Source organism: Marmota monax, unplaced genomic scaffold, assembly GCF_021218885.2.
Source record: "Marmota monax isolate L192 unplaced genomic scaffold, Marmota_monax_Labrador192_F-V1.1 WCK01_AAM20220418_F8-fsc00025, whole genome shotgun sequence".
NCBI classification, from domain to species: domain Eukaryota; kingdom Metazoa; phylum Chordata; class Mammalia; order Rodentia; family Sciuridae; genus Marmota; species Marmota monax.
In genome coordinates, this window is record NW_026691950.1 from 8,321,143 (window position 1) to 8,333,189 (window position 12,047).

The window sequence follows — 12,047 nt, forward strand, 5'->3', positions numbered from 1 at the left end:
GAATATTTTTCTCATATAATTTTTTATTGAGCTATAAATCATGTACCATAAAATTCACCTCCTTGAAGTTCATACCCCTTGTAAGTGGTTTAACAGTGTTAACTTTTGTTCTCAGATCCTTGTAAATTTTTCATTTTTGTATGTCATAACTGATCGAATATTGGTATTTACATATGCTTCAACCTATTTTACTGAGTGATGCAACACTGAAATTCCTCATACTAATGTGAATGAATTTTGAATTCCATTCAATTTTTCATGTCAAGCTTTAACTTGCAGAACTTATGTGTTAAGGAGGAGTGCCTACAAGTGGCTCAGGCCCCGTTGAAAATACATATCAACTATAAATGGAGATAAGTATCCAAGATATGTGAAAATAAAGAATTGGTACCATGCCTGGAGCTGTCCTGGCCCAGCCACCTCACTTGCCCCACCAAATATTCCCTACTATGAGTAATGTTTCCTGCAAGCTACTACTTGCTTTATGCATTGGGAACATGGAACATGGATTTCTTCTTTAGCACCATGACTTCATTTCCTATTGACGGGCTCCAGACACCCAGGTCCCACACAGCTGTCCTGGAAGCTAAAAGATTATGATCTAGCAGTGTACCTATGGCCTATTGTTTAAGAAGTTCTGATTTGTGAGAAATATAGTACCAAAGAAAAAGAATCAGCTTAGAAGTGAACATTAGACATCATTTCCTTGAAGACTCTCCCATACTGTTTAAGGAATTTTCATTAGTCTTATTCTACCTCTGGCTCAAGATTGTATGCCATTCTCTAGGTGTGCAACCTAGGGAATGGCATACAAAATAAAAAATATAATAAAAATCTAAACACACACACACACACACACACACACACACTATGGATGTGGCTCAGTGGTTAAGCACTCCTGGGTTCAATCCTTGATACCAAAACAAAACAAAACAAAACCTCATGTAAAATACTCAAAGAAAGAAGTCAGACACAGAATTAAAGAACTACTCATATTGTTTGATTCCTTTTCTATGAAATGCTCCCATTTTTCTCTCTCCAATCTTCTTGCCATTCCAAATTCTCCAAACTCTAGCCTTCTCTGGCCAATAAGAGACATATGTATCACCCAGAGACAGGTGTACTTCATTGTATCAACTATCTTTTATAGACCAAAGGGCCATTGCTCATTTTAAGGAATTCTGCTGTTTTTCTATTGACGGTATTTTTCTTCATATTACAAACTGGATCAAGATGAGTTAATGGAGAAGAGATAGACAACAAGCTCAAATCTGATTCCCTAATCTCTAGTAGCAAAGGAATATAAGGGACCCCAGGGTAAGGGAAGACAGATTGGTTGGAACTAGTGGTCTCTGTGGTGGTCTCCACACTCTTGGCATGGGTCCAGGTGGGAGCATATGGACAATTCTGGTTTGTTCTGCAACTGTTGATATCACTCCTTGGTTCCAGTCAAGCTCCATGAGGTCCTATTGTTTTTCCTCAGGTGCTGCTCAGTGGGAGACTTTCTGCCAGGCTTTCAAGGTCATTTGGGGTCAGGTCCTATGGAAGTGCACCTTGTGTCCTAAAGAACAACTTGAACAGTTTTTAAGATCATGGAAGTTATCATTTTATGACTTGGTTTTATTATCCTGCCATCTTTGGCAAGTTGCTCCCTTTGTACCTTGGAGATCTCTCTCTCTCTGGATCTCTCTCTCTCTCTCTCTCTCTTTATTTTTTGTGGTTTTGGAGATTGAGCCCAGATGTACTCAACCACTGAGCTCATTCCTCAGCTCTTTTTATGTTTTATTTTGAGATAGAGTCTTGCTAAGTTGCTGAGGGTCTTACTGAACTGCTGAGGCTGGCCTCAACCTTGTCATTCTCCTGCCTTAGCCTCTCAGATTGTTGGGATTACAGGCATGTGTCCCCATGCCCAGCTGGATTTCTCATTCCCAAATGAAGAATGACCTCATCAGATTCAGAAGAGGATTAAATGAAGCAATAGATATAAACTACTTACATCCAGGCCTAACATAGAAACAGTTCATCAGCACTCAGCAAATATTAAAGTTAAAAAAAAGAGAGACAATCCTATGATCATATTATTAAAATCAGGGCTCATCTAGAAAGTATAAATTTAACTGCCAGGGGCATCTCTCCCCCAACTCCTCCTCTTTCTTTCTTTCCCAAAGTTAGTCAGAAAACTGATAGTGGGAAATGTCCTAACCTGTGCTTGAGTCATCCCTTGTTAATGAGTACAGAGAGAAAGTGGTTGATTACAAATCATGAAAAGTCAGCTACTAGAAAACGTGACACTTTAGATAATTCGGTTATATGTGAAATATTTTGAAGTAAACAAAAACAAAAACCCATATCATCTTTCATATTTGTATTTTAAAAAGATGGACTGAAAGAATGAAAATATTTCTTTTTCATGTATAACAGGATAAGAAGAATCATTGATCATTAGAAGAATCATATTTATGGCTTTATAAAAATATTTTCTGATAATTCTTAATCTGCTGTTGCCATCCTAATCCTTGAGTATATTTAAGAAAAGCATAAAGGAGTCCGTGAATTGATGACTATCACTTATTAAGTACCTGTTATGTGTTTTACACAGTGTTAAGCACATCAGCTACCAGATTTCATATGAGATTAATTGTGTTCAGGTTGATATTATTGGATCCATCTTCCCTACAGAGTTCAGTGATCATATATCTAAAAATTTGCAAAACAAAGATTTAAAAACAGGTCTAATCAAAGCACTTGAGTACTGGCAATTAATTATGAAGCTATTCGATAGTATTGAGATGTTTCAGTCAGTCTTTCATAATCACTGTGACCAAAACATGTGACAAGAACAACTTAAAGGAGGAAGTTTATTTGGAGCTCACGGTTTCAGAGGTTTCAATTCACAAATGGCCAACTTCATTGCTCTTGGCTGAATGTGAGGCCCACGGAGGAAAACTGCTCAGCTCATGGAGGAGTCAGGAAGCAGAGAGAGGGTGAAGAGAAAGGGCCACAGGGAAGACATATCCTTCAAGGTCAGATCCCCAGTAAGCCACCTCTCTCCAGCCAAGCTCTACCTGACTAGAGTTACCACCCAGTCCACTCAAACTCGGAGCTCAGTTTACAGTTCTCATAACCTAGTTATTTCACCACCAATATTTCTGCGTTAACAGGAGTTTTTTGGGGGACACCTTATATCCTAACTATAACATGAAACTAAATAATTTCCCAGATGAAGAAGAGTATCCCTATCATATACTTTTGAATATTAGTTTTTAAAACTTCAAAAGGAATACATAAAAGTTGAATATATTTCTGAAATTACAAGAAAGTAAATACATTTTAACTTAGAAATGACTATGAATTAACATATTTAAATAGTGTCTCAAATTCAGGATTTATTTATTTTTAAATAACCTCCCCTCACTAATCTACTCTTGCTCTCTTAGTGAACAATTTTTTCTTTTTTTTTTTTTGTACCAGGGATTGAACCCAGGGGTGCTTAACTACTAAGCCACTTCCAAAGCCCGTTTTATTTTTTATCAGTGCTTTGCTAAATTGCTGAGACTGGCTTTGAACTTGGAATCCTCCTGCCTCAGCCTCCTGAGCTGCTGGGATTACAGGTGGTCACCACTGCACCCAGCTCAGGGACACAATTTTGATGTGTATCTTGATACATATTTTCTATATTCATATTGAAAATGAAAATATATAAATAATATATAACTATAATTTTTATTATAAAATGTTTAATATTATTCAGCCACTGCATTTTTAAACTTAATTATCATGTGGAGTTTCCTTTAAGACACTAATTTATATCTTATCCAGTGATTCTCAACTCTTGCCATACATTAGAGTCAAGCAGAGAGCTTAAAAGAAAAAGAAAGAAAGAAAGAAAGAAGTTGCCAGAGCCCCATCCCTGGAGATTCCAGTTTAATTGGTTTGGGTGGGGCTTTGGCATCAGACTCCGTAGTTGACTCTGATGTGTAGCTACTTAGAACCACTGATTGAAGAAATCCAAACAGGATGCAAATAGCTACAAGCCTGAATTGTCCTGGTATGCACTTTCCCAGAAAGGCCTTCCAAGAGGTTACATCCCTGCTGATTGGGGAGCTTAAGGAGGCCCATTAGAAGTTTTAAGTTGCTCTGGAAGATTGCCTAGCAGAAAGGAAATTTGTTTCATCTCAATTCATGTTGAAGATAGTCACATGACTGCTACTAGGACCAGGACTTTCCTAGGCCATATAAGTGACAGTGTGTTGTACCAAGGCTGGAATTATTCCAGAGTTGACTAAACTCTAGCAATTTGCCCTTCCTTGCAGAAGGAGGCTACCTTAATCAAGCATCACAGGATACCACACCCAGACCTTGTTCCTCCTCATTTGGCACAACTACCTTCTAGGTGGGTGCAAAAACTTGTTTGGCCTCTCCTGTTCTGAGAGTTTTCAAACCTCCCAACCAAGCTCCTGTATCTGTCCTGGTGATAGCTTCACTAATGGCCAAACATTTGCATGATTGTTTACTTTTCTTCACACTGCTACACATTTGAGAAATATTTGAGAGAACGGTAGATAGAAGCAAAAGATAGGCGAGCTGTGGAGGTTTTTGGTCTACTTGTAATATTTGTTTTGGTGAGGAAAAACAATTGGCAGGCAGTGATTATTCTGAATTATTCTGAAAGCTCTGCCTTCTCTAAATGGTCTCTCCTCTTCCCAAAGCATTTAGTTCATCAGAAGTTTTGAATGACCAGAGAGACCATTGACATTTTTTAGGAGTTTATTTATTTATTTATTTATTTTAAGTTTTTCAAAGTTTTAAGTCAACAGACCCTGTCAGGTGTATGATTAATATAGCTGCCATATCCTGAGTAAAGAAATAGAAAGGTAGGCAGTAAGAAAAAACGCAGTATCAGAACTGTGGTCTTTTTCCTTTCTAGTTATAAAACTCCAATATTTATTTTTTAGATTAAATATTTTTCCCACCCAGAAAATAATTGTCCTGGTAAATGACTCAATTGTTCAACCAAATTGTAAAACAAGAAAAACGAAACCCTCAACCACGGGCAATCTGTAATGCAAGGTGAAAGTCAGAGGTGGGACTGTACCAGCTCTGGGTCACTGGGGCATCTGCCTAGGGAGACTGGCAGCTCTGTCCAACAGCTGGAGCTTGGAGCCCGGCAGCTGCCAGGCTCCTCCCGCTCGACGTCACGGGAGGCGGGACAGCAGGCAATTGGCGTTGCACGGAAGCTTGAGCTGCTGCAGAGTCGGGCCGCGGAGGGGAGGAGGGGGAGAGGGAGAAATTGGTCTTGGATTTTGCTCCGGCTCCATCGGCTGCTCTAGCGCTGAGAGATTGCCCCTAACCCCATACCCCAAGGCAAATGCCCGGCTCCGAGGCATAACTCGCCTCCACTCTTCGGATCTGTACTTGGTTCTTTTCTTGCACCTTGAAATTCATTGATCATCATGCTGTGATGTGTGCCCGGGGAGAAATTGGTAAGAGTGAAAGAGCAAACCTTTCTATTTCGCAGCTTTCTGCCTCACTGCTCTCTTTCTTTAAGTCTCTCTCTCTCTCTCTCTCTCTCTCTCTCTCTCCCCCCTTCCTCCTCCCTCCTCCCTCTCTCTCTCTCCCTCTCTCCCTCTCCCTCTCTTCCTCTCACTCTTACATTCTCTCTCTCTCTCTCTCTCTCTCTCTCTCTCTCTCTCTCTCTCTCTCTCTCTCTCCCCCTCTTCCCCCCCCCCTCTCTCCCTCTCTCCCTCTCCCTCTCCCTCTCCCCATCCAATCATGTTTAGGTTTGATGACATGGCTCAAAACTAGAGTTCTGGACTTAAAAATGGAGAAGCGATTGCACCATTTTCAGTTACTGGATTTCTCTAGGGAAATTATTTGACTTATACTGAAAACTGGTTTTTGTAAGAAGGTAAATCATGCAGACACACCCGTTCACACACATTCTTTTCAAAATCGAGCCCTTTAAAGCCATTTTGGCTACTTGCCCCAAAAGGTGATGAAGAGGAAAAGTGTTGAGCAATTTAGAACAATACATAAACCATGGACTGACTGTTACTTGGGAAGAAAAAGGTGTTTGCGTTGCAACTTGCTCAGAAATAGTTTTGAAACGATATTCTTTCCTGCTAACACTAACTTTAAGAACTCAGTTGTTATCTGGGGTGCCCTTCATTTTACATTATAGAACATATTATAGTAAAAATATAACAGCAGAGAGATGGGTTGGGCAGTGAATTCCTGAGGTAGTAGTGACTTGGGACCATGTGCCTTTGGAAAGAATATATTTAAACTACACATATTCATTAAGGCATGCTGACTCAGGTATTTAGAATGTGATCTAAATAAAACCAAAGTTTCTTCTTGCTTCTTTTCATAAGAAGATAGTTCTTTTCAGTTTTACAGGGTTTGGGCAGTTCTCTAACTCTAATCAACCTTGAAAAATGTACCAACAAAGGTAGGGATTCCACCAGTATTATTGTATCAGTTTAAATTAGATGAGGCCAAATTTAAATTTTACCAACATAAAAAAAAGTCTTTGTTGATTTGTGAAGAGTGAGAATTGTAACACATGATCATCTTAACAGAATAACTAATTCAGTGACCCAGGCGAGCCCACACTTCAGTCTGTTTCCAAAGGTAATAACAGCTTTTTCCAGACTGTTTTATTTTCTCATTATAAATATATCTTACAAATCTACATTAAGATAGTTTGTTTTTATCAAGGTGAGATTATACTATATGTGTTGAAAAACATGGTAACAGCATTCGAACAATTTATTTAGGAAAAAAAAAACTGTAACGGTTGCCACTTGTTACATTTTATGAAAAAAAAAATGAAGAGTTTAAACAGTTTGAAACAGGATGTGGGAAATGTTTGACCTTGGCTAACCAAAAATGAATACTTTTCATACTTACTGACTAAACAATTGAATAGCATATTATTTTGATATTGTCAGTAAAATGAAGGGAAATGCTCAGAATTGGATTATGATTTATAATTGAACAGAATGATTCATTTGTTAAACAAATGTACCTTTTAGAATCAATTTTAAAAATTAATACTTACAAAATGTCCACATGCTGTGTTTTATTTATTGCCTACTTTAGTTGGAAACTGTATTTTTTTTAATGAAGGCAAAGAAAAATGCTATAAGCAAGACCATTTGGGGACTCTCAAAACAAAACACATTGATGAAGATAAATTTAAGAGATTATCATGCTTAAGAAAAGGAGAATCTATTAACTTCAGGAACAATAATATGTATGCTGGATGCTATCACCATACCCAGTTAATTATTACAGCAGCTGAACAGCTTTCCTTATCATTTAGCAGAGGATTGTTGTATTTTCTTGAAAACATTATTGGCTCCTTATTCTCTTTATTTCATTTCAGAAAAAAAGGCTTTAGCCATAGAAACAATACTTTTCTTTGATCTGTGAAGTAAGAAGTAGTAGTGACACTAATTTTGTAAAAGTTGTGGCCTTAATGGAATCACATTTAAGGAGTTTAATGAAGGGTATATTAATACAACTGTATGAAGCAATAATATGGTAATAAGTATTAAAACCTGTGAATATTCATAGGCTTTGACTCAATGACTCTGGGTCTAGGAATATATCATAAGAAAATTATGTGAATTCCATTTGAAGATTTATAATTAGGTCATTACAGTGTTACCTATAGCATGAAAAAAAATCAGAAACAGCCTATAGCAAAATATTTAAATAAATTAATGTTTTATCTCTTTATGTAGATAAAATGCAGATACCAAATAATTTTGAAAAAAAAGTTATGACTTGGAAACATGTTACAATATATTGAGTGGCAAGATCAAATACCATATATCTTGAATGTATAAAGTATGCCTTTGAAAGAATTATATATAAGATTCATTTAGTCAATAAATATTTATTAAGCTCTGAAATATCATGGTTATAAATTAAAACATTGAATAAGTTCCTGTTTGAGTATAGTTCCTCTTGCATTAATAGGTATATTCATTAATATGCCATGTACTAAAATACACACATACATATTTCTAGGTGGTAGAGTTATAGCTTTCATTTTCTTTTTTTATATTTTTACTGATATTCCCAAGTCTTCTATAGCAACTATTACTTTTATAATCACAAAAATACCATTTTCAAAAGTATCTCCAGAAATACTGTAAGCAAAATCTAAAGACAAAGGCTAGGATCTATACTTAACTGGCAGCATGCCCTTTTTAAAAGACATTAAGCAGTGCTTTATAATATTGCTGTGGTTTGGAAAGTGTGTGTACTCCCACCCAAGTTCATTTACTGATTCCTAATCACTAATTTGATAGTCTTGAGAAGGGGGGGTCTTTGGAAGATGTTTAGATAATAGGGCAGAAGGCCTCATGAATGGGATTAGTGCCCTTCCGAAAGAGGCATAGAAAGCTGCCTTGGCCATTCCCTCATGGGAGGATATAGCAAGAAGATGCCATCTAAGTACCAGACAGTGAGCCCTCACCAGACACCAGATATATTCACACTTTGATCTTGGGCTTTCCAGCCTTTTTAACTATAAGAAATAAGTCTCTGTTTTTTTTTTTTTTTATAAGCCATCTAGTTTATAGTAATTTGTTATAGCAACCTCAAATGGACTAAGACAGACTGATGAACCCCCCTGTAGAATTGACCCCCAATGAAAAATGAACATAATTCGGCAATTCACAAAGGAAAATAAATTGAAAATTTTCAAGGTTGAGAAAGGGGCAATGTTAACCTCCCAATCATCAAAGAATATCAGAATAGCAATAATTGTGTCCCCACATTTGCACACATCATGTTAGCAAACATCGAAAGCAAATCGAATTGTGTGAGGTTATTAGGAAGGCCATTCAATTATATAGAAAACTATTCTGATAGGGAATATGAGAAATAAAAAAAAAGAAAATAAAAAACAAATTGCAAAATGATATTGTAGTTTTAGAAAAACAAAATCAACCTATGCACAGAAGCTACTTTAATGGAGAGGAGGAAATGAAATATTAACAGTACTTTCGTTTGGGTGGTGAGATTTTAGGAAATTTATATTTTTATCATGGTATTAATCTATAGTTTCTAAGATTTTTACAATGAATATATTTAGTTAACAGAGGGGAGAAAAAGCCAATCTCCTAATAAAACAGTCTGTCCTGATATGAAGAGCACATAAATAAATATCCAGCCCCTTTTATAGAGTTCCCACAATCTCCCTCATTACGTTGTAATTTTATGTTAAGTATTATTATTTCTGAACTATATTTGCTGGTGAGAACATTTGGACTACAGGCAAAGCTTGATTCTACTCACATTTGTTCTTTTGCTCCCAGCTATTTTCTGAAATAATAAGCAGGGTTAGATTAACTAGAGCTTAACTTCCCCTTCATTTCCTGTTGATCACATCTGCTGGGATCTGATGCTGATAGGCCTTAATTAAATACTTCCTAGTTGATCTTCCTGAAGTTTATTTATTCAGTTTAAGGCCTTTCTGAATGAAGATGGTAAATACAACTACATTTCTGTTAGTAAAACAAACTTAGAAGTTTTCAACTCCTTAACATGTAAGATGGATTGTAAAAATCTTAATTTCCTTGGTTATAAGAAGGAAAGTGAAAATCAAGTTTCCACCATCCTCAATGTTGTGAAATCCTTTCTTTAGTTTATAGTATTCATAATTACTTAGCATGATTTCACAACATTCTAATTTACTTTAATTAGGCTATAAAATATTATAGAAGGTTATAGTTAAACATCATGATCATCACCCTCCCCCCTTTTTTCTTTTGGTACTGAGGAATGAACTTAGGGACACTATATCACTGAGCTACACTCCCAGCCCTTTTATTTACTTATTTTTTTTGAGACAGGATCTTACCAAGTTGCCCAGGCTGACCTCAAAATTGAGATCCTCCTGCCTCAGCCTCCCTAGTCACTGGGGTTTCAATTATCTGCCACTGTGCCCTGCTATCCTTCTTTTCTTCACTAAAAACTGTGCTAAAAAGATGCTCTCAGATGTTTTTGTCAGAAGTTCAACTTTCCTGTGATATCCTTTAGTTAAGCAATCAACGTTTCTACCTTACCCAGGTAGAAAAATTCCTAAATCTAAAGCATTATTACACTTTTAAGATCCCTAAAGCAAGGACTAAAAGGAAAGGGAAATGCTCCCAATGGGATAAGGGAACTTTGAAAAAGCAATCGTCCCAAACTAGCTTTCTTCTCCCAAATTGTCACATTTCATTTGAGCAGTGCCAGGAGGGACCGACCATGATGATCCCAAATGTCCAGACAGTCACATATTATTTTGTATGCTTCATATTTTGGGTCATGGTCAGGATAGGTGTGTTGATAATAGGAATATATGGATAAGGTATATAGGCTTAATGATGTAGGGTGATAACAGGCAGAGATCAGAAATGGCACCAACACAGGAGGCACCCGACCACGTGAGGAACATGAGAAGGTGGCTCATGCTGAGGCAGAAGGATCATGAGTTCAAATCCAGCCTCAGCAACTTGGTGAGGCCCTAAGCAGCTTAGTGAGACCCTGTCTCAAATAAAAAATTTAAAAATGGGTCAGGGATGTGACTCAGTGGTTAACCTCTGGGTTCAATCCTTGGTATTAAAAAAAAAAAGAAAAAACAAGAAAATCCACATTACATTCTCAAAATATCTCCAATGATTCCCTGTTTCTTCTAAACTAAGTATAAATTCTTCATCTTAACAATTGAAGACTTCAAGATGGTTCTAACATAGATTCCCACTTTAATCTCCTATTAGTCCATAATTTATATTTGAAATTCCAGCAATATAAAACTACTCATAGTTGCTTACACAAATAGTTTCCAGCCACCTTCCTTTTCATAATATTACTTTTCCAAAAATCTACAAATCTCTTCTATAGGGAATTTGGGTTTTTCCAAGGCTCATTTAGATGCTCTCTCTCTCTCATGGGAAGCAGTCCTCTTTTCCCTTTCCAGCCTCTGACTCCATTCCGTGCCTTCTGGTAGGATTTTCTATTTTCCTAAATTCATACACTGCATGATTATCCAATTTTATCTTTTTAAATTGAATTGAGAATTTTAATCTCTTTCTGGGTGTTTTTTATTCATCCCCTAAGTACCCAGCATTGAATGTAGGGCAAGGTAAAATAAACGAATGCTAAAATGTAAACTTCTAAAACATAGAAGTTTTCATCTGCATTGTTCTCTGGTTTATTTCCTGTATCTATAACAATTCCCCGCACACCGCGGGAGCACGGTAAACTCCATTTAAAGGAAGGCACTGAGCATCTTCCATGTGTCAGGTACTACATATTCTTAATAAACCTTCATACAAAACTCTGTGACATAGGTGATATTTCCATTTTATAATTTGGAAACAGGCTTAGAGAGGCTAAGGGTTTATGGTGAGTGGCCAATTATTGTGAATCTGTTTGCTGTTTTGAAAACAGCTAAATATAGTATCAGTACTTATTCAAAATGAATATATTTGGGGAGTTGAGTAGCATTGAATAAGTTGACTATTTATTTGCCATAAATTCATTTTATAATTCCAGTAAAAATGATCAACTTCTTTTAATTACCATTAATAGTTTGACCTGTCTATTACTGATATTTATATACTAGTCATACTTAATGTTCCGATCTCAGGGACAATTTAAATATGTATGTTGTGATAATTTAGTGATTGGTATATGTAATCTATATTCCATTACATTAAATCATGAGATGAAGTAATTTTTAGCCATTGAGGAATAATACTTACCTATGTAATATTTATAACATATTTAAAGTTACTCCGTAATTTCCAAAAGCAAATTATTAGGTTTTAGAGGTTAAACTCTTCATCCATTATCTTGAAATAACTTTTCTACAGTTCAAACAAAATAAATGAAGTAATGCCTGTCTTTTTTCACTTATCCAGCAATGACATATACCTTAAAGAGAAGTCATACTTCAAAACTTTAGTCTTGTCCTATTTATATGATTCATATTTATAGCTCTGGGTAATATGTGAGAGACATTTAGAAAACATTTGATTTAG

The 12,047-nt window shown here is 36.3% G+C and overlaps 1 protein-coding gene across 3 annotated transcripts in view; it reads left to right on the forward strand.

The window, feature by feature from the left end:
- The first annotated feature begins 5,220 nt into the window (after positions 1–5,220).
- Atp10d (ATPase phospholipid transporting 10D (putative)) overlaps positions 5,221–12,047 on the forward strand; it is a 113,473-nt gene continuing 106,646 nt past the window's right edge. Inside the window, exons 1-2 of one of the 3 annotated variants that reach the window (XM_046457039.2) lie at positions 5,221–5,483; positions 6,392–6,451. In XM_046457039.2, the coding sequence (XP_046312995.1) occupies positions 6,438–6,451 (14 nt within the window). In that variant the 5' untranslated portion in view covers positions 5,221–5,483; positions 6,392–6,437. The remainder of the gene's footprint in view (positions 5,484–6,391; positions 6,452–12,047) is intronic. The other 2 variants (XM_046456886.1, XM_046456961.2) reach the window with 2 other exon arrangements.